This window comes from Tribolium castaneum, chromosome 10 (genome assembly GCF_031307605.1).
Source record: "Tribolium castaneum strain GA2 chromosome 10, icTriCast1.1, whole genome shotgun sequence".
Lineage (NCBI taxonomy): Eukaryota > Metazoa > Arthropoda > Insecta > Coleoptera > Tenebrionidae > Tribolium > Tribolium castaneum.
Window position 1 is genome coordinate 2,419,599 of NC_087403.1, and position 24,407 is coordinate 2,444,005.

The 24,407-nt window shown below is 37.9% G+C and overlaps 6 protein-coding genes across 16 annotated transcripts in view; 2 read left to right on the forward strand and 4 right to left on the reverse strand.

The window, feature by feature from the left end:
• Nucleotides 1–362: 362 nt before the first annotated feature.
• On the reverse strand, nucleotides 363–1,136 carry Tapdelta (Translocon-associated protein delta). The gene is made up of 2 exons (XM_964580.4): nucleotides 776–1,136; nucleotides 363–730 (listed from the first exon to the last, which is right to left on the reverse strand). The coding sequence occupies exons 1-2, from the start codon at nucleotides 1,013–1,015 to the stop codon at nucleotides 470–472; spliced, it is 501 nt and encodes a 166-aa protein (XP_969673.1). The 5' UTR covers nucleotides 1,016–1,136; the 3' UTR covers nucleotides 363–469.
• A 208-nt stretch (nucleotides 1,137–1,344) lies between these two features.
• LOC658246 (serine protease P44) lies at nucleotides 1,345–4,226 on the forward strand. 3 transcript variants are annotated; one of them, XM_015978804.2, is made up of 7 exons: nucleotides 1,345–1,532; nucleotides 1,583–1,717; nucleotides 1,786–2,030; nucleotides 2,425–3,048; nucleotides 3,099–3,259; nucleotides 3,370–3,479; nucleotides 3,530–4,226. In XM_015978804.2, exons 3-7 carry the CDS (start codon nucleotides 1,961–1,963, stop codon nucleotides 4,113–4,115), a joined length of 1,551 nt encoding a protein of 516 aa, XP_015834290.2. In that variant the 5' UTR covers nucleotides 1,345–1,532; nucleotides 1,583–1,717; nucleotides 1,786–1,960; the 3' UTR covers nucleotides 4,116–4,226. The 3 variants fall into 3 exon arrangements, with proteins under 3 accessions (XP_015834290.2, XP_008200062.2, XP_064215604.1); XM_008201840.3 differs by having other exon boundaries at nucleotides 1,345–1,717; XM_064359534.1 differs by lacking the exons at nucleotides 1,345–1,532; nucleotides 1,583–1,717 and having other exon boundaries at nucleotides 1,728–2,030.
• Nucleotides 4,113–7,194, reverse strand: LOC658317 (uncharacterized protein). 6 transcript variants are annotated; one of them, XM_064359538.1, is made up of 10 exons: nucleotides 7,053–7,194; nucleotides 6,647–6,726; nucleotides 6,467–6,580; nucleotides 6,273–6,420; nucleotides 6,036–6,227; nucleotides 5,873–5,990; nucleotides 5,607–5,812; nucleotides 5,442–5,556; nucleotides 4,389–4,581; nucleotides 4,113–4,344 (listed from the first exon to the last, which is right to left on the reverse strand). In XM_064359538.1, the coding sequence occupies exons 3-10, from the start codon at nucleotides 6,511–6,513 to the stop codon at nucleotides 4,242–4,244; spliced, it is 1,122 nt and encodes a 373-aa protein (XP_064215608.1). In that variant the 5' UTR covers nucleotides 6,514–6,580; nucleotides 6,647–6,726; nucleotides 7,053–7,194; the 3' UTR covers nucleotides 4,113–4,241. The 6 variants fall into 6 exon arrangements, with proteins under 6 accessions (XP_064215608.1, XP_064215605.1, XP_064215607.1 ...); XM_064359535.1 differs by having other exon boundaries at nucleotides 6,972–7,113; XM_064359537.1 differs by lacking the exon at nucleotides 7,053–7,194 and adding an exon at nucleotides 6,772–6,960 and having other exon boundaries at nucleotides 6,647–6,720.
• On the forward strand, nucleotides 7,177–12,128 carry Serpin5 (serpin peptidase inhibitor 5). Of its 2 annotated transcripts, XM_064359185.1 has the most exons (14): nucleotides 7,177–7,316; nucleotides 7,518–7,624; nucleotides 8,382–8,564; nucleotides 8,615–8,831; nucleotides 8,877–9,088; nucleotides 9,136–9,321; nucleotides 9,370–9,526; nucleotides 9,572–9,745; nucleotides 10,512–10,615; nucleotides 10,666–10,848; nucleotides 10,892–11,105; nucleotides 11,155–11,369; nucleotides 11,419–11,604; nucleotides 11,654–12,128. In XM_064359185.1, the coding sequence occupies exons 1-14, from the start codon at nucleotides 7,295–7,297 to the stop codon at nucleotides 12,035–12,037; spliced, it is 2,544 nt and encodes an 847-aa protein (XP_064215255.1). In that variant the 5' UTR covers nucleotides 7,177–7,294; the 3' UTR covers nucleotides 12,038–12,128.
• Nucleotides 12,129–12,302: 174 nt separating this feature from the next.
• On the reverse strand, nucleotides 12,303–15,315 carry LOC658543 (uncharacterized protein). The gene is made up of 3 exons (XM_964925.4): nucleotides 14,938–15,315; nucleotides 14,666–14,701; nucleotides 12,303–13,034 (listed from the first exon to the last, which is right to left on the reverse strand). The coding sequence occupies exons 1-3, from the start codon at nucleotides 15,133–15,135 to the stop codon at nucleotides 12,513–12,515; spliced, it is 756 nt and encodes a 251-aa protein (XP_970018.2). The 5' UTR covers nucleotides 15,136–15,315; the 3' UTR covers nucleotides 12,303–12,512.
• An 8,000-nt stretch (nucleotides 15,316–23,315) lies between these two features.
• Delta (delta) overlaps nucleotides 23,316–24,407 on the reverse strand; it is a 36,004-nt gene continuing 34,912 nt past the window's right edge. For all 3 annotated transcript variants that reach the window (XM_064359553.1, XM_064359554.1, XM_008201841.3), the window contains one exon: nucleotides 23,316–24,403. In XM_064359553.1, coding sequence (XP_064215623.1) covers nucleotides 24,286–24,403 — 118 coding nt within the window. In that variant the 3' untranslated portion in view covers nucleotides 23,316–24,285. The remainder of the gene's footprint in view (nucleotides 24,404–24,407) is intronic.

A 24,407-nucleotide genomic window follows, 5' to 3' on the forward strand; every position in this document is an offset into this window, starting at 1 on the left:
TTTTATGTTGTTTTTTGTGTTGTTACGTTTAAAAGTGCATAGTTTGGATGGTTTGTTTGAAAAATATTTCGTACGAGATTGTCGGTTGGGTCTTGTATGAAATTCAGAATTTTATATACAGAAATCGTGAGAACGTCCTTTTTAAATCGGTCAAATTTAAATTCCGCTCGGAGCTCTTCCGCCTCGACTGCCCCGTTTCTTGAGGTGAATTATTTGGGTCATTAAATGTCTTCTGTTCCTGACATCTCAACTCACGTGTGCTAATCTTTGATAAACTATCTTGCAATGTTGAAGATTTCCGCAGTCGTCGGTATGCAACCAACAACGTACAGCTTACCTCTGGTTGTATACTTAACACACAATTAATCTTTCCAAGATGTTTATTGAAAAAATAACTGTATCGTATAAAACATGCATTTCTGTACAGCACAATTGGTGAAATAAATAATAACAAATGGTCAACAATGAACTAAGCTGTAACTTTCAATTTGAACGAAATGGCAAAGTATGCGACAACCAGTGAGACCAAAGTTGCCAGAAGTTCACTCTTTAACCATGGGCCATTATAGGCACCTGGGTAGTTGATGACCACGTCAGCTATGGAGGAGACTCCTGATAGATCTTCTCCCGATCTGAGGGCTTTGCGGGCCGCTGCAAAGCCGTCTTCGTCCAAAACGCGCACTAACTTGTCGCCACTGCGCGCCGTTTTGATGTCTTCAGTCCAACTAATCTGCAGAAGACAGTTACGACCTGTTGGACATATGCAAGCATTTACCTGGTATTGGTTGGGTCCAACCACCGAAACCGGGACAATGTTCCCGTTCACTTCGGCGTACAAGGGCGGAACTTGCCCGTTGCTGCACTTGAGGGTGAAATCGGCAATGTAGGCGATGTTGGTGACAATCGTGGCATCTTGTGTGGTGAAGGAAGTTGAGGTTACTTCGGGTTTCGTGCAAGTCTCACAAAACACGGCGCTAAAGGCAAAGATACTTGCGATTATGAATGAGCGGAACATTGTCTTTACGGCGTGTTGGTTCAGAAATGAATGTTAAGTCACAAAATTGTCGAAAGTTAGCCACGTAGTTGTGCTTTGACGATTGGAGTTGTCAAAGTGACATGTGATGATTTGGAGCGAAACGTGGCGCTATTGTGGCTACGTTACTCCGAGAACAGGTTTCTGTAAATCGCGGGAGGTTTAATTTTGAATTGTGTTCTGGAAGTTACGGAAATTGTTGTTGCGAGTTAAATATAGTTTACATATTATTTATAGGTTTTTTCCTTGAACTAGTTTTAATTATAGTGTGAAAAATAATAATCTAACCGCAAACTGCGTCTATATATGTTGATAAGTTGTAATAGGAAATAATAATTAAAATGTAAGCCGCAAAAGTGATTATTAAACGATAGAACAATTGTGACTAATTAGTAGAAAGTCTAAAGTTTCCGTTTCACGAATTGTGTGAGGTGTTTGTGAGACAGCGATTTAGTCGGTTTTTCGGTGAAAGAGACGTTTGATGAATTTTCAAGATCTTGTTAAGAATCACATCAGCTTATAAATAGTAATAAAACATATTGTTTTCAGTTATTAATGAGACAGTGGTGTAGTCAAGTTAGCGGAATAATTATTGTAATTTAACGAATTTATATAAGTTTCTTAATATTGAGGATCTTCAAGGATTTTGTTATTTATGCGAGCGTGTCACGGTAAACCAGATAGGTAAGAATTTTCGTCTCGAATCAAAGCAGTGATCAACTTAAATTCATACCGAATTTGTTCAAATGCAGCCTGTGGTAAACAATAATTGAAGAGTATATTTTATGAAACAAGTTATAGTGACGCCAATGACTGCTGGTAAATCCAGTGTTATTTACATACATCTTAACTAAAAAGAAAGAAAAAGACGCAGAATAGTTTCTGAACCTGAGGAATAACGATGTCAGTGTTTTGAAGTTCTTCACAATGACAACAAAACCTATACTTAACTGTTTTATATTGTTAATTGTTTGTTGCTCTTCTGCGTTTGCGCAAGGTAAGTGCAAAAATTACTCTACATTTTGATTTATATCGACAAGTTCCTCGTTCGATCTCAAGGATAGCATGTCAACTCACAATAATAATTGTCACATTCGTACATAAAAACATAATCACATTTTTCATTATTTTTTCCTTTCATATTTTCACCAGAGGCCTTTAAACGGACTCACCTTTGCCTTTTCCAACAATGTAAAAAATAATTCGAACCATAAAAACATGCTGTTTTATTCCGTCATTTAAAATTTATACGAAATCTCCTAATTACCGTAATAGACGGTACTGTAATTAATTTCTTATTAAAATTTAATTTAACTAAACTAGACATTTAAGTTAAGCACATATCATTTCCTCGTAATGACCATCGTTTTAATCAGGAATTATTTTTTCAGTGGGAGATACCTGCGTAGTAAAATCCACAGGCGTTCGAGGGGTTTGCAGGATATCCTCAAACTGCCCCATTGTCGAAGAACAAGCACAAAACGGAATTAGCCCGACAATATGTGGGTACTATCAACTGACAGTCCCCATCGTCTGCTGCGAGGAAAGCCCCTTCGTCCAACCAAACGACGATACGTTACTGAATCCAGAACCCAACCTGAGTAACCAGCAACCGAGCTACTCCAACTCCAACAGCCGGGAACCAAGCTACTCAAACTCCAACAGCCGGGAACCGAGCTACTCTAATTCCAACAGCCGGGAACCGAGCTACTCCAATTCCAACAGCCGGGAACCGAGCTACTCCAATTCCAACAGCCGGGAACCGAGCTACTCCAATTCCAACAGCCGGGAACCGAGCTACTCCAATTCCAACAGCCGGGAACCGAGCTACTCCAATTCCAACAGCCGGGAACCGAGCTACTCCAACTCCAACAACCGGCAGCCAAGTCCCTCCCAAAACCGGGAACCGAATCCGAACATATTTCCAGCTGGTGAGCCGGACGCTGTGATATATCCTGATTCGGACAATCAGCCGTCGCGTCCCCAAGTGACTCATACAAGTAAAAGCGAGCAAAGTTCGTCCACAAGCAATCGGGACTTCACTTGTTAATCGATTCGATTTTAGAGTGCCAAGAGTACAGTAAAGCCATAACTGGTGTCGTTCAAGCGATTCCTTTAGTGACTAATACTGAGGTGGTTAGCTATAGCTTTGTCAAGTGTGACTACAATGGTGTAGCGTTGATCGTCGGGGGCAAGCCTGCCTCCGCTGGGGAATTCCCGTTTATGGTAATTAATTGCTCATTGTTTTCAGCGTTGCCAGAAAATTTCGTTCTCATGTAAAAAATTTATTCTTAGCATAAATGTGTCAATAGGATCTTGTATAATTTGATTTTCAGGCGGCCATCGGTTTTTACGTGGATAACAAAGTGGAGTGGCGCTGCGGGGGCACGCTGATCAGTGAGGAGTATGTTTTAACGGCCGCCCACTGCACTTACACCCGCGATGGGTAAAAATCAGCATTCATTGACCCCTCACATATCATCAAAACAATTTCAGGGACACGCCGAAGATTGTTCGATTGGGAGACCTTGACTTATCCCGCGATGACGACGGCTCCGTACACACTGACTACAACGTACGGAACATTGTAGTGCATCCTCGGTACCGCTACCCCCTCAAATACAACGACATTGCCCTCATCCAGCTGTCCACAACAGTCAGATTTACGAAATTCATCCGACCTGCGTGTCTTTACACCAAATCGCAGGTGGAGCTCCCGCAAGCCATAGCGACCGGCTGGGGCAAAACGGACTACGCCGCTGCCGAGATAAGCGACAAGTTGATGAAAGTCTCGCTAAATATTTACAGCAATGACCGATGTGCCCAGACGTACCAGACCAGCAAACACTTGCCACAAGGGATCAAGTCTAACATGATCTGTGCAGGGGAGTTGAGGGGGGGCCAGGACACGTGTCAGGGGGACTCTGGGGGGCCCTTACTTATCACCAAAAAGGGCAACCAATGCAAGTTCTACGTTATCGGGGTCACCTCGTTCGGGAAGTCCTGCGGACAGGCCAACACGCCCGCCATCTACACCAGAGTCTCAGAATACGTGCCATGGATCGAAAAAACCATCTGGTAAAATCACCCACTTAACGACATTTTTTATTTTATCATTCACATACAATACGTATAGAAAATTTTATAATTTCAAGTACTGTATAAAAGAAGAATAAAGTTGTACTTAAACGTATTAGCTGACTAGAGATCATGGCCATTCGTCCACATCCTCATCGTGAATCGTGTGCCAGGTTAGGCCGTCGCCCACCGGTTCGTGGGGCGACGGTAAGAGAACATGCTGCAGGAAGGTACTGGAAGCGGGGATCAATGCATAATTCTGTTATTACGTACTTACCGCCCCTGAACCAGGCCTAGAAATATCCGCCAGTTTTTTTTAGTCCCGAAATTGTACGGATTTATGTAAATACGCCCCAGCTCTGATAATCTTTGGGTCTCTGCTTTGTTTATGTTTGCTTCTATGCTGGTCTCCCCGCGCCCGATCAGTTGGCTGTGCCACAGGGACAGCACCCCAAGGGCCACAAACACACCTAACAAGTCAAAGTTGATAGAATTAAAAGCCAACTTGACAAAACTAGTAATGTTGATGTTATGGAAGTCTAATAAATGAAATAAAATGATTACTCAAGTCTTTTTTAAACGCGCTCCACCAAAAAAAAAAATACAAATGCAAATACAAATAAAACGTCCCCGTCCCCAATAGTTCGCGCAGTTTTTCCATTACTGTCAAGTTTTCAGAACAATAAATTTGAAAAAATTATTGTACGGTTAACACAGCAAACAGTAAAAAATACAGGTTGATAGAGCATTAAATTCTCAATAGTAAGACATAAACATAATGCAAAAATTTTATCGTAAACTATATTTAAAAAAATTCCAAACTTTTACCAGTGGCACTCTGCCCCATATTTTTCAAAACGCTGCGAATACGGTTACAGATGCAAGAAAAATGTTAGGAAGAAAGTTGTAGATAATTAAATTTTCAAAAAAGTCCAAGACACCATATTTCCATCCGTCGCTTCAGCTTCTTTGGGCCCTAAACCGTTGACGACAGAGATATGGTCTCGCGGACTTTTTTAAATAAAATTTAATTCGCTACAAATTTCTTCTTAACACTTTTGTTGTATCTTCAACCGTGTTGAAAAATACGGAGCGAAGCGCAAAATTAAATTTTAAATATTTTTTTCTCCTGCTTCTCATGGAAATTGTAGTCGTCAGTTTTTTTCAGTCTGTTAAGAGAGCAAAGCTCAACACTTCTGCATTTTTCCCAAATAATTAGTGAGCTAGTTGGAGTTAAATTAATTTAAAACGATTAAAAATCAAATTAAAATTATTACCACCATTCAATTATTTACAAAAAATATAGTAAAAAATATAATAAAATACAAACCGCTGTTTATTAGCGCCATATAAATGACAGCCCTCCTCTTCCAAGGGTTGTTTGGTTCGTACATTTCGTTAAATTCATCGTCTGCTACTGGAGTATCAACGTAAAGAACATCAGTCTAGTAAAAAAAACGTAGAAATAAATATGGGCTAACGGATGTGACTTTACCACTGGAATAAGGGCTCCGGTTTTGTTAAATTTAACAGGATGGCCCTCCAACTCAGGTTCCCCTGAATCATCCCCTGTTAACATAATAGCAGAATATGCGATATCAAAACCACAAATTATCACAAAAAGAACTCCCAACACCATGTACACCATATACATAAAAAAATAGCGGTGATTCCTGTAACCCACGCAGTTATTTAACCATGCTGACATAGTTAAGGAAATAAGCCAGTGAAATTCAGTTTGAATATTGCGTCAAAGGATACGGCAATGGTGATCCATTTTTAGAATGCATCTGTTACAAACTGAGCAGTGGTGCGTTCTTGGGGGTTTGGGTGCGATGCATTTTTTGCATATACTAACTGCCTCAGTTATCAGTTCTCCCTGAAAATCCCAGTTAGCCAGAATTACAAAACGGGAAATAGAAACCTGAGGCGGGTAACCAGGTGGGGTAATAACAGCCATATAGTAGTGGAATGATATATTAAGGAGCAGCCAGTGTCCTATAATGACTAGAATAACACACAAATAGGGGTTGCGTTGCCACCAATAGGGAAGCCCTATCCAATATGCGATAAAAACAACCGAACTGGTCAACCCTATTACAGCCACGACGAATAACTAAAAAGAGCTGCAAGTTACTGTGTTACTATTGCGGCAACTTACCGGTCCTATAGCGTATGTAAAGTTATCTACAAACCAGAACATTGGTTCCATACAGACGTCGGCAGCATAACTTTGATCCATAAAGTGATTGTAAGTTAGGGAACGGAATGTAAGTCGACATTTTTGGAAAAAAGACTTGAAGAGGTAACTGAAACGGCATTGTACTGGACGTTCCGACCACACTTCATACTTACTAAAGGGATTTGGGTAATCTTTGGAATTGCCAGTGGATAGTGGTCATTGTTAAAGGTTATGTCTGTGTCATAAAACAGTTTTGTCCATATTTATCCCAAAACAGATTAGTCGAGCTGTTTGGCCGGAAATTGAATAAATTCAAGCTGAAATAGCAGTCACTACATAAAAAATATAATTACCTTTGTGTGGCAATTCACAATAATGAATGGATTCACATTTTCGAACGGCTTTAGCTTAATGCATTTAATTACGTCTGATACTAAAACATATGTGGTTCATTTAGGAAAGTAACGGAATAAATTACAAAAATATGTGAATTTTGTTTCCCAAAACAAGGGTTAAAATAGTAACACCTGGGTCTCGGAGATGGCGCACTTCGCCGTGCGCTAAATTCAAACTGGCAGCAATTCAATATTTTGAATTACTGATAATGAAAAAATCGTCTTTAATGCGATTTGATGAGTAGAAATGGTTGCCTAAAGTGTTTAATAAACTCCAGTTCACCTCTTGATGAGATTATGAAGGTCAGGGCTTTCCTATGACGTTGCGGCCGCTGGCCATCGCAAAACCCGAATACAGTTTTACCTGTTGTCTCTTTAGCAAACTTTGTGCTTTATAGTTGTTCCTCGTTCCGATTTCATTCTAACTGAATCATCGGTTTTGTACACACAACGGGAATGTTGCCCGCTTTGCAATTATCTGTAAACTGATAAAAGACGTATTTTCCATATTTTGTGGACGCTATCTCAAACATAAACAAGTATCTGAAGACAGGGTCAACTGCTGAAGCTGTAACAATCTAGTGTAGCATTGTGACCATCAAGGAAATGTTGCTGTGTTTTCTACTGGGTAAGTGATCCCGAATTATCAGTCAAAAAAGAACAAATTGACTAGAAGTGTCTGTAGAGATTATGTAAATCACCAATTATTATAAGTGTTGTTGTGCAAGAATAAAATAATGAGTTTCATTTACATTTGCTCATCGTTTTATTTATGCTGACCCTCAAGATACCTGAATTATATTAAGATGCAGTAACGTATTTTTTGCAGGATTGGTGTGCCTATCGACGATTTCTGCCACAGGTTCCGATGAAGAAGCCGATGCTTATTTTCCTGCTAGCGAATGGTCCGATACTTTTGACTGGAAACTGCTCAAGGTATATTTTTTCCAAAACTCATTTAGGGGGAAGTCCTAATCTTGGTCGGTAAATGAAAAATACCGATGACGCCATGTCTTAAAAATGAGGAATAGATAAACGCGGTGGGCCAGAAATTCCCTTTTGATTCAGAAATTTGTTTATGTTATTATATTTAATTGCGTCATAATTTAATAACATAGTTAGATTTACTGGTTTTTAGTTTTATTATTACATATTATTACGTATAAACCGCATAATCGTACAACTATAGTTGTTATTTACAATTAGAATTTTTTGTCTAATTGTGACAACAAAATAACCTACTTATAAATCTCATGTTGTGTATTGTTGTTTACGAACAAATAGGGTCAAATACCCAATTTAATTAAGTTTCAAAAAGATAATGCATTATATTATTGTTTCAATTTTTTATTGAATACGTTTAAGGAAATTCTTAATTTTTATTTTATAGGAAAGTCACGAAACTAATTTAGATAGCCACGCTTTTGTCGATATTGCACTAAAAATTATTTTTTCCAAGTTTCGTAATTTTTAAAATAGTTTTATTTATGTTATTTGTGAATAAAACCTGTTTCCCGTCTATTGAACTTGTTGTGTATGTCAATATTGACAATAACAGGAAAACAAAATTTAAATGTCCGATTGTACAGTAATTTGATTTTGTCCGGAAATTACACAAATAATTTGATAAATAAAAAATCCAGTAATTTCGTTGTTGTAACTGACATGAAAATGTTTTGCGGTGTGATTTCAGGCATTTTCCACCCCCAACAGCCGCAATGTCTTGATATCACCTATCGGGCTGAAAGTGGTGCTAGCCCTGCTGTATGAGGGTTCCGGTGGCCTGACTGAGAAAGAGTTTCAAAACGTTTTGCAATTTCCGATCGAAAAGTCAAAAATGAGAGAACAGTTTAAAAATATTTCCAAAGCTCTGCAGGTACATTTGAGTGACTTGTTGATTTGTGTCCAAAGATCTAAATATTTTAGCCGAGCGAACGGAGTCAGTACATTTTGAATTTAGGGACCCGAATTTTCTTAGATTCTCGGGTAACACCGCAGCAGAATTTCGCTGCGAAGGCGCTAGATGGTTACAGAACAGATATAGAACCAACGAATTATTCCCAACCCATTGAAGCTAGTCAAACGATCAACTCTTGGATTGATAAGTTAACTAATGGAAAGGTTTCTCGTTTGGTCGCGCCAGGTATTTCGAAATGTGTGTTAACTCAAAAGTAATTTTTGGCTTTAGGTGATCTCGAAGACGCGATTATGATTATCGCTAATGCCATTTATTTCAAGGGTACTTGGCGCCATCAGTTCCCCAAAAACAATACAGCACTTGGTGGTTTTTACGTATCTCCTAACGAGATACTAACTGTGCCTTACATGACCACGACTGATGCTTTCTACTACTTTGAATCAAACGAGTTAGATGCCAAAATTCTAAGACTGCCATACAAGGTACTGTGTGGTTTTAATCGCCCAATTTTTTTTCACTCCTTCTGTAGGGACAAAACTACGCTCTCTTTGTCGTACTGCCAAACTCCAAAGCAGGACTTTCGGATCTTATGAAAAAAGTTAACTTACACGTTCTCAAGAAACAACTCTACATGTTAGACAAAGTGCCAGTTGAGGTGCGGCTGCCAAAATTCAAGTTCAACTTCCAGGCTAGATACATGAAAATTCTGCAGGACGTGAGTGGTCCCCAACTGCGCACAGTTATAAACAAATTGCAATTGTAGTTCGGTTTGACCCAAATGTTCCAAAACACTGCAAGTTTCCCTGGAATCGCTCGGGGAAACATCCCGCATTTGCTCCGCATGCTGGTGGTTTCGGACATTATTCAAAAGACTGGGATTGAACTTGACGAAGAGGGAAGCGTTGTTTACGCAGCCACACGTGAGTACTTTGAAATGATTGATTTAGGTTTAGATTGTTTCGCAGACGTCCAAGTGGGGAACAAATTTGCGGAGGTTGATTATGTGTTCAACGCGACACACCCTTTCATGTTCTTCTTGGAGGAGCAGACAAGTGGCACAATTCTATTCGTTGGCAAAGTGGAAAACCCTCTGGAAACCGTAGGTGTGCCCTTACCGCCCAGGTTTGGTAGTAACCAAGGTAAGAGAGCTAAGGGACGTGGGAGGTCTGCTTGCCGCTGCGGCTGTAATCCTTGCAATAGAACACAAGAACACAATTAAACACGATTTTTGTACATATTTAGTTTTATTATAAACACTACACTACACAATAAAATTACTATTTTTGTAAATATTGCTTTAATCCTTTCCTGATTGGACACGGTGCTGGTTAATTACAAGTAGAGTTTGAATTTAAATTGGAATTCACGTCGCATCACAATCGGAGAATCTGAAACCACGAAAGTGACAAACATTAATTTCCTTCTCGCTTGGGTAAAAGAACTGCAGTGCATCTGTAATTTTTTCTTGACAATTTCGGAATCAGATGCTTATTATGGGGAATACAGAATGACGCTTATAACTTGTTCGTGGAGTAACACGGGGATTTCCAAGGTCGTATTATGATTGCGGCTTCATGCGGATTGTGGCCACCAGTTAGACTCTTGATTACAAACGAGTTATTCTTCTTACAAATGCACTCACTCCATAGTAAAGCTAGTTCATCAATCGCGAAATTTAACTAGTGCAAACAAACAGCTGAAATGGGCTTCGCTAAGAACCACCTCACGGTTGAGCTTTTACTCATATTTCTCGCAGGTAATAACGCACTTCCGCATTATTTTTCAATCGCTGTAAAAATTTAATTAGCACAGCTTTAACAAAAATTCTTTATGTCCGATTTGGTGATTGGTTTCCTAATTTAAAGCAGTAATCCTTGAAAAATTTCCATTTCTCGAATTTTTTAGGTCTTGAATCCACTTTGTCTGCTAGTCCAAATTTGCAGCCCGCAAACCCAGAACGGGACGCTGTAATTAGGAGGTTTAATTATTTCGACTTAGAATTATTAAAAGTAACATTCTTTCCACCAAACCCATTCAAAACTCATTATGCTAATTGCAGGAATTTAGTGAATCGCCTGGAAACGTATTCATATCACCTGCCAGTATCAAAACAACATTGGCTCTAATTTTAGAAGGCGCCAAAGGACAGAGCGCTCGAGAAATCGGAAATGCGTTGAGAATTGACGACATTGAGCAAAAGGAAATTCGAGAGATTTTAAGCAGACTGCTGTTTGATTTGAAAGTAGGGGAAAAAATAATTAAACAAAAATAATAATCCATTCTAGGATAGCACCGGTAATACTGTTTTGGAGTCGGCCAGTTCCATCTTCGTTTCAAACAAATATAATGTGGTTCCTGAGTTTGAGAAAAAAGTGATTACGTATTACAACGGTTTGATTAAACACCTCGACTTTTCAAATCCGAATCTAGCGGCAAAAATAATCAATTCGTGGGTCTCTAACGCCACTCATGGTTTGATCGACCAAATTGTGGGAAATCGTAAGTATGGTAATTTTCCCGAAACTGGGAACACAGGCCATTCTTTTAGAACATTTGAGCCCTGATACCGCGTTGCTGCTAACCAACGCGTTGTACTTCAAGGGAAAATGGAAAACTGAGTTTAATCCAAACGGTACCAAAGAAAAATGTTTCTTTTCGCCAACGCGTAATTGTGTGAGCACGCCCCTGATGCAAGTCACTAGTACCTTCAATTACAATTTCAACATCGACTTGAACGCACATGCCATAGAACTGCCGTACCAGGTGCCAATTAACAACGCCTCGTTTGCGACGATTTTACATTGTTTTGTAGGATGACAAATACGCGATGTTAATTCTGTTCCCAACTAATGGTAACAATGTCAGGACTTTGGCACGGGATATGCAACATGCTCAATTACACATGGTTATAGACGCTCTCAAACCGACCGATTTAATCCTCGAAATTCCCAAGTTCGAGATCGACTACGAGACCGACTTGGTCAGTTTTTTGCGACCCGTGAGTTTGCCTCTTCTATTTTTCGAGCGACTCTACGTTTGAATTGCAGCTAAAAATCCAGGAAATTTTCCAAGCAAACGCCAACTTGACCGGAATGGTCGCGCAGGAGAAAGTCAAAATCAGCAACATAGTGCATAAAACTAAAGTTCAGGTCAACGAACAAGGCACTAGGGCCGCCGCTGTCACCACTGCTGTGGTCATTCCGCTAATGGGCTCGACTGCACAAAGAATAGTGGTGGACCAGCCGTTCATCTTCTTCATTTATCACAGGGAATCGAGGAACATTATTTTCGAGGGACTCTTCGTCGAACCTGGCGCACCAAAGACTGCTCCAAATACCAACCGGTATTACTCGCAAGTGCCACAAAGGAGTGGTGTCAACTACCAACGACGTGACTTTAATTATCAAAGATCGAACAATCGCTACCAGTAATTCGAAGACTTTGGCGGAAATAGTCTAGTTGCGCAATACTCTGAATGAGATTCAAATTTTGTTTTTATTTTTAATACACGATTCCTAATAACGTTCTTATCATTTCACTCCGAGAAACAAGGATAAGGAACCTTGTTCCAGTGTTTATCAAAGGTTGACGAACCGTCACAGTTAATAGGAGAAACACTCCGTAACAATTCATGGTCAAAGGCTACGGAATGTCCTTCTGAGGTGAGGTCAATCGGGTAATTAAATTTAAATCGCGTTATTAAATACGAGTTTATTTTGTTAATTATAAAATCACAGTTGGGCCAATACAAAACAATATAAATATATCTCTGAACCTGTAACTGTTGACTGGACCGCACGACTCATATAAAAATATACTTAAATGCAAAAATAAAATCACAATCAACACTGAACGAATTGGTACTACACGGTAGCACCGTTGCTATAATAAATAAATAAACAATCGCTAAATATTCAAGCAACGTAGCGTTTTTTCTGGAACCCGCGTCGTGTGTTGGAACGTCTCTATCCGGTCCGGATTGTCGTCAGAGCTGTCCGTGGACCTCCGCCGCTCGACTTTGACGAAGGTGACGCAGCCTTCGCCGTCCCCCATGAGGGTTTTGAGGCACATGTTGCGCTCCTTGACCCTCCTCAAGACCGCCTCCTCCAGGTGAAACAGGTGCTGGTCGTCGTGCTCCGGGAAGTGGTGCTTCATGAAATTGGCCAGTCGCAGCACGTACTCGACGTTGTACCCGCTGGGCCCCCGGCAGTCCACAATCTGGTCGGCGATGTCCGAAATTTGGGCATCTCCCAGCCAGAGCGGGTTCTTCGGCGTGGCCACGTACAGCAGCACCTTGAACGGCTCCCCGCTGACGGGGTAGAAGGTGGTGAACACCGAACTGTACCCTCCCAACTCGCACTCCCTCTTCGACAAGTACGGAATCGCGGCCTCTCCGCTCACCGCGAAAGCGACCCCGTGGACCAAGCCCTGCAATTACTGAAAATGATGGAATTTTCTCAACTGGTTATGATAATGCCGGTTACGCGTGTTCAAAAATCGTTGCCTCTTTGCCAAATTTATATTTAAACACGCAAGACACGTGAGAGGTATTCGGGGCTAAAAGCACCCGACTTTCGCTCATTGGCGATTCACGTCAGGGCGCCCAAAGGCGAACGATTTTCAGCAATGTTTAGGCAAAAATAACGCACACGTGGCCGTGTACTTATATATTTAGGTCGATTTACGTTAACACAGAGTGTTAGTCTTGACCTTGGCAGGAATTGGCGGAATGTCACTAAAATTGGATTTTGAGTCGAGCTGCATGCAGTTCGTGTTTCTCCATATTTGGTCGATAGAAGGCGGGAGGAAGATGTCCTTCTTTGTGTTTTAACTCTATTATTATCTGTATAGCCTCAATTTCTCGCCACTTAATATAAATAAAACGAGAATTTAGCGCAACGCTTGTTCCTCGCTTGAATTTATTGTTCACAGAATCACGGTCTAACAGGATGATTTGTATTATTCCAAGAATGTGCATGTTTCTATCAACCAAATTATGATTAAAATTGATAATTACACCAACGTCACTTCGGACCGGTTCACTCTAATTTATATCAAGGTTAATTTTTGTTTCTTTTAAACAAACTAAAGATAAGGGTTAACATTTGTGCAATTTCGTTTTTTTCATTGTTATCACACAAGTGGAATTAATTGCCATAATTTCGCCCTGGCTATCATCCAGCTGGAGAGGATATAGATTAAAATTACTAGTTACAATGGCATTAAGAGATAAGGGATAATAAATATGATTTTCCATACTCAAAAAATTATGTTAATGATTTCTGCGAAACTGACTTTTGACTGCTAGCCTTCTAGCAATTTTGATAAAAACGTTTATTGCTATTTTTAATCATAAAGAGCCATTAAAAATTCTACACTCAGAGTTGGGTTTTCTGCCCCAACAGTAAATTGATTAGGAAAGCCAATCAAAATATAAATTAAACAGTTACAATAGAGTTAGTACAGCTGTACCACCGATTAGAAATTAGAAAAACAAAACAACATCGTTAAAACGTAAAAAATGTTAAACGAATCTGATAACACTTGTTTCAAAACAATGACAAATTTTTCATTTATCACGTCTGGTTTTGAAAATTTAATTTCAAAAGATTTAGCCCAATTTACATTGTTTTTCCGAAAAATCGCGAAAAGCCATTTTAATTTTTACATAATTAGGTCAGTGTCGCTGTAGAAAGTGCTAAATTTGAAGGCATACACTCCATTTATAAGTAAGTCAAGACTGTTTATCCCAACGCAGCCTTAACACTTGTTTTATAAAAATCAGGTGTAGTTTATGTGGCACAAAATTATTTATAATCTATCGCGGAAAATTAGTTGAGATTGATGGATAAGATGCCTGATATCAGACGTCTAGACGGGAATCAAAATTAAATATGTAGGTGGGTCCCTAACCGGAAGTATTTCAGCGACATGTCTCTAATTACGTGGTTGTAAATGTCAGAAGAATCAAATGACGTTAATTTAAGTCACTTGTAAATAATAGCTTGCCGTTCTCTTTTTAAATGATTTCGTAAAAAATGATTCAGTAAAATACTCACCTTACTGTTTTCGACCAAAGTGGCGACACGACCGGGCTGAAAAAAACCCAGAATTAGTTTTTGATATTGTTAGCTTAGTTTACGCACGACTAGACAAAAATAAAAATTCCTTCAAATCAATTGAAGGTTGTACGTGCGGCGAAAACGCGAGTTTACTGACCTATAACAAAAAGCCGCATCTCTAAATAGATCAAAATAGCACGTAGATGCCGTTCTTTGTGTTGCCATCATGTGATAATAAAATGATAAGAATTGATCTACCAAAAAAATACCTTTTCTTCTGTCCCCCGGTGCGTGGTGTTCCCCTGCCAGAACCGGCGGTGAAACCCTTGGACGTAGCCGGTGACAGCTTTGTTAAACTGGAAGCCGGGTTTCCAGCACAGGGAGCCGTAAGCAAAGACCCATAAAGCTTTGGTTTCGTTGTGCAGAACCTCATCTTCGAGGACCGCTAAGCCACTTGCTGATTCCATAGCTGATGCAACACTTCCGAGACAGCTGTCAGAAAGATTCGATCAATCCCAACTCGAACTGGACACTAACTACACGCACGAGCTTTTCTCCGACAAATTTCAAGCGCGCGAATTTATTTTTAAATATGCAGATCACACATGCGTTTTGCTACACTTCGGACGCAGACGGACACCGCGGTATACAGGGACGTGTCAAGTGGGAGATGGAGAAAGGGGGCTCGGTGCGTAGACGCATTTCCTGCGAGTGCGCACTTTGCGTATTTTCTTGCAATTAACGCACTTTACTCTACTTATTATAGCAACCACAATTGCTAACACCTTTATAAACAACAGAAATTCAAATAAAAAAGTTTTCTTCGCAATTATAAAACAAAAAAATTGCTGTCCATGTACCTACTCAAAGGATGGGCCGCCACTGTGAATAATCAGTAATCACTAATCAGTATTTTTACCAAATAGGTACACGTGTTTTTAAAATATAAATAAACAATAAGAAGTTATACTTTTACTAATAAATATTAAAATTCTTTTTATCTGTACATGTCGTGAAAGATTTACGTCTTATTTAGTTATTTTTTAAAAACAAGTACTAGTCATATATGAATTCAGAGTCAAGAAAAAAAAAATAATAATAATACTAAAATATTGCTAAATAAGTAAATGAATAAAAATAAAACAATCCACTTTAATTATTCAACTTATATAAAGTATAAACATAATCTGCAATTAGTGTGGTTAAAAAATCTAAAATAAAACAGATGAGAGCCTATTAATTTTAAGCATTATTTCTTTTTGATAAGCCATATTTCTCCGAACAGGCCACACACATGTTTGATAAGAAATTTTAAATAAGTGCATTTCCTGAATATGTATAGCAAAAATTACAAAACACGAAAGTGTTGTTACTCTTGTTAACTTGTCCAGCGGTATAACTGTATCCATTATTTACTAAACAAATACAAATTATTACTATACAATACACACAATTTAATTTGCTTAAGAGGAAAAAGTGTTTTAACACTTTTCAACAATTAACGCCAACGCAATCATTTTCGCAAACACTTCTACTGTTACTAAAACTCAAAAATATGCAAACCCGGGTATTATAAACCGAAAAGTAAAGGTAGTTAAGAAATAATAGAAAAAATATTCAGATACGTGTGACAATTTTTTTGTTCAACAACATTTTGCGCTTGAAGTTTCTAAGATTTAAACTTGAAAGTTAATTACATGTGTACATCAGACGACCTACTTATTTTATCGAAAATTGGAGATAATAGCATAGTGTGGGAAATCGTGAGGTATGTACACAGAAAAATCTAATTTTACAATGTGTAGTTCACTGACTTCTTTTATGTTAAGTTTACAGAATTTTTGTGATTTGTTGATGTCCAAAACGTACATATCACATTTACGAGCAGGATTTAGTAACTTTAACTGCCTCGAAAGTAGTTTATAGCACTTATAGCCACAGTCGCCACAAAAATAGCCAAGCTATAGCTACAGCTTCTATAATTCTAGAAAGCAACTGAAAAATCAAAGATTATGTCTATTTATGTATATTTTTACAGATTATATAACTGAAACATTCTGAAGCCGAAAGTACAATAAACTAATAAAGTGATACAAACTTGCTACAATAATGAAATATTTAGCAGCTAGTTCTGATTATGATAGCTTTGTGAGCTCGTGGCTACAGCTACCGAAATTTTAAATCTGCAAGCAGTTACTGAAGTTACTGAACTTTGGTTTAGCTTTGCCCAGCTTTGAACAGATATTTATTTACAAATTTAAAATTACAAATGGAGTAAGTTACCCGATAAGTGGCGCCGCCTAAAGTAAAAGTAAAGTTAGAGAACACTGTTCATGTATTGTAAATGTTAGGTTTTTAAAGCTTGTCGTAAGAGGACACTACGGTACATTTTAAAACACCAAAACAACTAAACGAGGACCGCAGGATCGAAGAAAAAGAAAAAGCAACAACAATTAGTTCAGGATAACTGGTTGTAGTTTGAGCCATCTAAGTATTTACTTAAAGATTTTTTTTAATGAGTGTAACTTAATATAGAAAATTTGAAATTTAGGAAAGGTCCTGGCTATTCATTTTTCTAACACAAGGCCTTTGGGCTTGAATAGCGCTCGTATGAATGGTCTTTAGCTTCTTACCTGCATTTTAAAACAGACCCGTAAGGGACAGATTGTTAGCGGTACAATTAGCGTTATGACATACGGTTACCAAATTTCATCCAGGGATGAAGGAAGAGCAGCATCTGCTTATAACATTTGCTATTTTTCAGCCCGTGAGAGCTTTGAAAAATCGCCAGTGAAGGTATTTTGCCAAACGATGCGACTTATGTTTGCACATTATGAAAGTTGTAATTAAAACTATGATTAAGCAGAGTAAAAAGAAAGTGATATTTTATGCAAATAAGTACATAAAAGTGATGTACATTTACTTATGTAACTGGTCGGAAAATACCAAATGTGAGAGCATCTATCCGAGGAGGTAAATTTATTAGATACTTTAAGTGCAAATCCTCGGATTAAATTTTATTAATATAATTAAAATGTTACACAAACTCTCACCGCTAATTTTTGTATATTTGGCATTTTTCGAAATGCGTTATAATTTTATAGGCGATAAAATCAATAAAATTGTCACATTAAGCGAAAGGATCTGTTAAATAACGTGGAATCCGTCTGATTTTATTACGGACGACTTTCCAGAACTGTCAGGTAAAATTTTGATATTTGATGGACCACAAATAGTGCCTCCAACAATCGACATCTGTTGCACGATAGCATCTGGGCTGCTCCTCAAAGTTCCACCAAATGGCTCATTGCAGGATTTTGACTTTTCGAATGAATCTTATCTAATGATCTTCGCAATTGCATCACGACTCCGATCCAAATTAAAAATTGGCTTAATTTTAAAATCGAGCGTTTCATCATTAAAACTACTGATTCCGCAGACGAAAGTGTTTTTATATTAATTTTATCACTCTGTTGCAATGGAAAAATTAAATAACTTAGTTTCGCAAAAGTCGAGATTTGACACTTGCTCGGTCGACGAAATGTGGGTGTAGGGCCTGCGGCTGCAGAGGACTCACTTACAAAACTGCTGATATGGTGATGATCGGCATTAACTTTCATTTCCATAATTTTATTTTAAATGCTTTTAACGCAAACTTTCTACTGAAGATGGCTCGTTATCTCGCAAAAGCAACAATCGGAAGATTCACCATTTATTACCCCATAAATTATTTGCTTAACAAGTTTTGGCTCAATTTCTAACGTAAGAAGAGGTGCCGATTTGAGGGATTTCCCACTTGCAAACAGACCCGGAACGAGGGACAAAATTGGATTACGACCATTGCCAGTCTTACTCGTCTTCACTTAAAAATAGATTTTCTGATGCAATTTCAAACACAATCGAACACTGTTTATTTCACCAGTCCAATGCATACCTAATATTCAGATTCGGTTTCTCCTAATTTTGTTCAAGCAGAACCGTTTGTTTCTATTTTCCTAAATATGATATCTTTCAAATATTAAACTATAGTAATTTAAAACGACAACTTCTAATTCTACAACACTTCTTGAGTTACCTATTCCTATGAAAACCTTTCCAGTATTCGCCGTGGAATTTTAGAGAAGTGGACCCACAAAGGAATAGTTTTCTGATTACATGATCGACTAGTTTCGACTCTTGTCATCACCAGAAGGTAAAAAACTCATAACGAAATAACCAAACTAAATTCTTTTTATCCATTTTTGGTCAAAACCCAAATTAAGAACAGGTATCAATTCAGTGGCAAAACAATCCTCGCTGGTGTGAAATTTAATGTTCCAAAAACTATATTTGAATATATTTGTCGATGTTTTTAATGAAGGGTTGCAATATTTTTGCTTCGTTTTTAATGGTGTTGCAATTTATGGTTGTTGTACCGCTGCTGTTTTGCTTCTAGTCTTAATTAAGGAAAATATCCGGCTTAGCTGAAGGACTTGAGTTAAATTAATTTATCATTATGAGATAACGTGCTTAGTGAAATTAATTTAAAGTGGCTTATAAATAAAGATAGTGTCGTTGGATATAACAAGGAATATTTAAATTTGAGAAATTATTTAAGCGCTTATATTTGTCTGATTGAGAAAAAATGGTACAAAAAGTGATAATCAGCAGCCGTAATTTAACATCCTCTGCATCGATTTCAAGAAATAATAACTCCGTTTACCGTGGGAACGTTTCAAATTTTATAAGTTGTTAAACACTCCTGCTGTAGGTTTAACATAAAAAAAAGTCGCAGTCGAGACGGGTATTTGCATTAGATCGGTAATAAAATAATTACTAGACATTACATTAAGATAATTATCCCAGCCAGCAGTGTCATTAAATTAATTTGTCGTTGATACCAATATTTATTAAACACTTGGCGTTTGGCCGTAATCGGTTTTTGGTGTTTTCGAAAGACGTGGAATATTTGAGCGGTTTTTTTGGTAATTGTGATTTGATTGAAACGAAAATAAATAAAAATTGAAGAGAAATTGATGTACACGGGACAGAACTATTCGCAACAACACTGAATTCCCATTAAATTTTATAAATATTTGAGTAAAAAATGGCGACACCTAACAGCATAGAGCGACATACTTTTGTGGGACATTCCAAAGATGGTGTCGGTGAGATAAAAATTAATATTTGAATGAGATGCAACTAATGGTTATACAGGAGTGTTATTTTAAAAATCAATTTACCTAAATACCGGCCATCGATTGTATAATAAATTCATCAATTTATCTAGTCAGCATCAATACCGGTTTGTGGAAAAAAATCGCTGTGACTAATAACTTATGGGACATAGAAAACACATTTTCTAATCGTTGCACAAGTACACTGCAATTTTCTAGTCTCTGGACCTTCTTTTTTCGCCGAATGCGGCAATTTGTCGGTGGTAAAAAACGGAGCGTTTGCAATTCTTTCCGCGTCTAAATGGAGGAACAAAACAAAATTAATGTCGGGGCTGTCCACCAATTCCCGTGGGACAATTTTGGGCCCGCTTACAATTTTCTACTCGTTGAGAAACATCGCATTTTCCTTGTTGTGCCATAAAATTAACGAAGCCTGGCAATTAGTTTAATACAACTTAATAAAAAATCACGCTCTGAATCGTACAGGTTGTACCATAAAACCGAATTGTCCTTAAAATTCGTAAATTAAATAAGCGTTTGCACGCTAGGATGCCTCCATTTCAATCGGTACTGAGAGCAATTAGGTACTAATTAGATGTTAAAGTGTTTTATGCATATTGATCAATTATATAAGTACCGTTTTTAGTAACAGCGTATCTCCCAGTCACCTACCTACATGCTATAAGTTGCAACACTACTTTCACGTAAGGAAGCATCTTCGTATTGGAATGTCGTACTCGTACAGTACCGAGCTGTACCTACCTATAAACTAATAAATGATATAGTGGGACTCGAAACAAATGACGGGTACACCACTCGACACACATTTCATGACACACAAATCAAATTTCAACCAAGTGACACTAAATTGCATCGCGAGCCTAAAGGCCTTTTTATTTTATTACAGAGACGCGGACAAAAGGCTGCTACTGTTCCCTTATATTAAATCTGCAACCATAAATCACATCGTCTTACAAGGGCCATTCGGTTAAATAATCGGATGGTTCCCCTTACGCGTAGCTTTTATTTCCTGTGCATCGTAAAACGCTCACAATCTAAGCTACTTTCGGCCTGTAAATACAGTTAATAACATTTTGATCTTACCCATCCTTACGCTCAACTTATCACTACCTTTCTCTTACTTTACAATTTTTCGTTCGATAATTACTAAGCGAATTTCCTGTAATTGAAGCGCTTCTTAATTTCTTGAAGAAACATAAAATCAGCGAAGTCAATTTCCGCGATTCCAAATAGGGCACATTACTATCGAAAGTTACATCGCTGAAATAAATATTTTGGAAATCCTTGCATAGGAAGCGAGTATATATTGAAACATAATTATTATATGCTACGATCAACATAATTTGACAGCTCAGTAGACCATGACATATGAGAATCGTCTATACTTGAGTCACTGCTTCCAGCATACCAATAAATGTCAAAAATGATAGATGAATAATACAAAAGCAGGGCTTATCGGGCCGTATTGTCTCAATTATACATTGCCGGGTAAAATATTTGAAAAGTAACAATTAGAAAGCGAATTTTTGGCGAATATATTATTTTGAGAAAGCGGTGATCGCTCTTACAGCCTACAAATAAGAAATGAGTGTCATCAAACCAATAAAACCTATTTTACGACCAAATACATTTAAGGCTTAATTAGTAAATACGGAGTTTCAGTTTCTTTTCTCGGGTCGTCTAGACGAAAACGGTGTTTATACTTATGCAAAAATATGCATACACGCATTGGCTGACGAAAATTATTGTCTTGAACTATGAATGGAATAGTCTGATCAAACATCACACCTGTTATCGATTTCGCTATGAATATTTATGAAATCTTGCATGTTAATACGTCTCGTTGAGTCTGGGAATAATATAAAATTATTGGATTGTATCTTCCCGTCATAAAACTCTTAGTTGAAACGAATTCGAGAAAGACAACAGGAAATGGGTGAAAAAACTAGTGGCTATCAGTAATAAAATGTCTAATTTTTGACCGCCCACTGGCATAAGCGGATCTAAAATCCGTAATGACTTCGTAGAAGGTTGCAGATAATTTATTTTCAGTGCATTAGGAAATTAATGAATGTAACAGAATTAAGAAAATCTCGAAGGAACAGTTTGCTAGTTTGTTTGCTTAATTTTGCATACTAATGATATAAATTTGTAACAGTTTTTTATCCGTGATCTTCGCTTGCAGTCTGTCACTTAGTCAATTGAGTTAATTATGGATGTAAATAGGGCTTGGCTCTGCTTCCAAATTATTAAATATAAATAGTAAATAAACCAGCTGGCGCATTTTGGTGAATGTAGCTCTCAGATTTACCCGAAAGAAATTTGTCATTTCGTCAAACCTCCCAAGAGGGATATTATTTACGGTGGCTTAAGCATTCAAAACCAAATTTACAAAAGGATTAAGGTATTACAAATTACGGTCCGAAAATGAGGCAGATATGGTCGCTAAGTGGCCGCCGAAACGGACAAATGCCTTGTTATTCTAGCACCCTTTTTTGTTTACTTTACAATTAGCTGAAAGGTAGCTTGCAAGAAAGGGAATATTGATGGTTTTTCAGACGTCGCAGCCAAATTAATTATTTTCCTTCCGGGAATTCAGTGTCCTTTGAAGTTTTCGTCGAATCTGATTCGAAAGAATAAGGTCCCGTTGTTTGCATTAAGTCTACATGTCTGATTTGCCGCCGACAACCTGTTCGAATTTACAAATCAGACGTTAATTTAACTTGCATAAATTTGTTTCTAACGGTAGATTTAATATAAAAATCTATTTCTATTCGATAATATTGCGTCTTGTCGAAGTATGCCACCAGTGTCAAGTGTGTAAATTAAGACGGACACTTATAAATTAATAATTCACCGAGTCTGCGAAAAACGTATCTGATTACGATTTTATCCTGAGGTCGGAGGTCGACACTGACAGCCAAATTTGTTTCTTTACAAATTAATTGGGACTCTTTAATCGCAAAATCGAATGGCCTCAATTTCGCATACTTAGACAAAAATATTCCTGTGATTGTGAAGGTTTTATAGGTCATAGCGGCAGGTCGGAGGTTGGCAGTTCATGACCTCAAACCGACGTTCACCTGACGGAACGGGAGTCATCTTTTACTTACAATCATGAAGAACCGTTCGGATTTTATTAATTCATCCCATAACATGTTCGAGAATTTCCACGCTTTTTATTTAAAAGAACAATTAAACGGTGAGCAATTAATGCACGTGTTTTTAAGCAAACGCTCTTTCTTGCTATTATTTATTTTCCTTTGTTCTAACGCCATCAACAATTTCAACAATAGCGAGCCGCAAACAGCTTTGCTTGAATTTAGATTTTTCGGGTAGCCGGGCACCGATTCCTGGAACGTTTTGTGCAGCTGGCTCCAGATAATAGAAATCGGGCAATCGGGAAACGACATAAGGCACCTTTTTGTCGGCGTTACCTGCCTTTAAATTGAGGAAAAAAAACACCGAAATAGAGAACAAAAAATTTATTATGATAACTTTAAATAACATCATTCACGTGAGGAACAATACAGCTTCACTAGGGAAGGTTTAATTAAGAAACATGAACAATTTCTAATATGACATTTAGTTTACATGCTTTAAATATACAATAATATATTACAAAAGGTCTTTTTGACAATTATAAGTCTTTAAACTTGTCCAAGTGGTTAAGTAGTACAACAAGTGTTTTAGATCCGTGTCGTAGAACGATTTTACAATCGTTCTATGACACAACAGCAAATGACTTAGTTATAATAAGAGGAACATTACGTCTTTGTTCAAAATTATCATGATCAGATACAGGGTCTAATACTAATTAACGTTGATCATATTATAAAAGATCATGTAAGTTGCTTCTGACTAGAGCTCCAAATGAAAAAAAAGAAGAGAAGTTCAAATCGGAAGCAAGTTATTACTAAGAAAAAAATGCTTACAAGTATTGAGATAAGTCCATGTAAGTAGACAATGCTGACTTAGTTAATTTTAGATTCATCACATATTACAATAACAATTTAAGTGTTATATTAGTTACATACTACTTGACGAGTCGGCGCCGCGCCCGACCCTTAAAGCAGGCTTTCTACGACACCAAAATCTTTGGTTTTCTAACCAGAATCTTCCTTCAATGACAAAAAAAGAGACACGGAAAAATTATTCTAGCGTAATATTTACAATATAAACAAAAGTGTAATCATTGGAGCGAAGTTCTAGTCCTCGTTATTGGCGGTGTTTAAAGCGGCGTCACGGGCAGGGCGAAGGCTCCTTGGACACGGGACTACACCAGTCCCAAATTTTAGTACACATGCAACCATAAGTTACATCGACGATCCAGCGCGCTAGCAATTAGAGCGAATAATAAATATAACTGTACATCGTGCCCTAGGCTAGCGGCGGGATCGGCGTCACATCCACTCAATCAGTCATACATATAAACTAACTCTACACCTCCGTGGCGAAGAGACCCGCTGAAATCGCATCCGGGCGGAGGAAGTGTTCTTCTATCACATAAACGCCATTGGACTCCTTCTCTACCGGCCTCTTGAGCAGGGAGGGGTCACTGT

Coding starts and splice junctions, on each gene's coding strand:
- Tapdelta (XM_964580.4), bottom strand. CDS start 1,015: ATGTTCCGCTCATTCATAATCGCAAGTATCTTTGCCTTTAGCGCCGTG. Junction 731..775: donor TTGGACCCAACCAATACCAG/GTAAATGCTTGC, acceptor TGTCTTCTGCAG/ATTAGTTGGACTGAAGACAT.
- LOC658246 (XM_008201840.3), top strand. CDS start 1,961: ATGACAACAAAACCTATACTTAACTGTTTTATATTGTTAATTGTTTGT. Junction 3,049..3,098: donor TACAAGTAAAAGCGAGCAAA/GTTCGTCCACAA, acceptor ATTCGATTTTAG/AGTGCCAAGAGTACAGTAAA. Junction 3,260..3,369: donor CTGGGGAATTCCCGTTTATG/GTAATTAATTGC, acceptor TTTGATTTTCAG/GCGGCCATCGGTTTTTACGT.
- LOC658317 (XM_064359538.1), bottom strand. CDS start 6,513: ATGACCACTATCCACTGGCAATTCCAAAGATTACCCAAATCCCTTTA. Junction 6,228..6,272: donor TTACATACGCTATAGGACCG/GTAAGTTGCCGC, acceptor AGCTCTTTTTAG/TTATTCGTCGTGGCTGTAAT. Junction 5,991..6,035: donor CACCTGGTTACCCGCCTCAG/GTTTCTATTTCC, acceptor TGGGATTTTCAG/GGAGAACTGATAACTGAGGC.
- Serpin5 (XM_064359185.1), top strand. CDS start 7,295: ATGTTGCTGTGTTTTCTACTGG. Junction 7,625..8,381: donor TTGACTGGAAACTGCTCAAG/GTATATTTTTTC, acceptor GTGTGATTTCAG/GCATTTTCCACCCCCAACAG. Junction 11,605..11,653: donor TGGTCAGTTTTTTGCGACCC/GTGAGTTTGCCT, acceptor TTTGAATTGCAG/CTAAAAATCCAGGAAATTTT.
- LOC658543 (XM_964925.4), bottom strand. CDS start 15,135: ATGGAATCAGCAAGTGGCTTAGCGGTCCTCGAAGATGAGGTTCTGCAC. Junction 14,702..14,937: donor ACCGGGGGACAGAAGAAAAG/GTATTTTTTTGG, acceptor GGTTTTTTTCAG/CCCGGTCGTGTCGCCACTTT. Junction 13,035..14,665: donor CTTTGGTCGAAAACAGTAAG/GTGAGTATTTTA, acceptor CAGTAATTGCAG/GGCTTGGTCCACGGGGTCGC.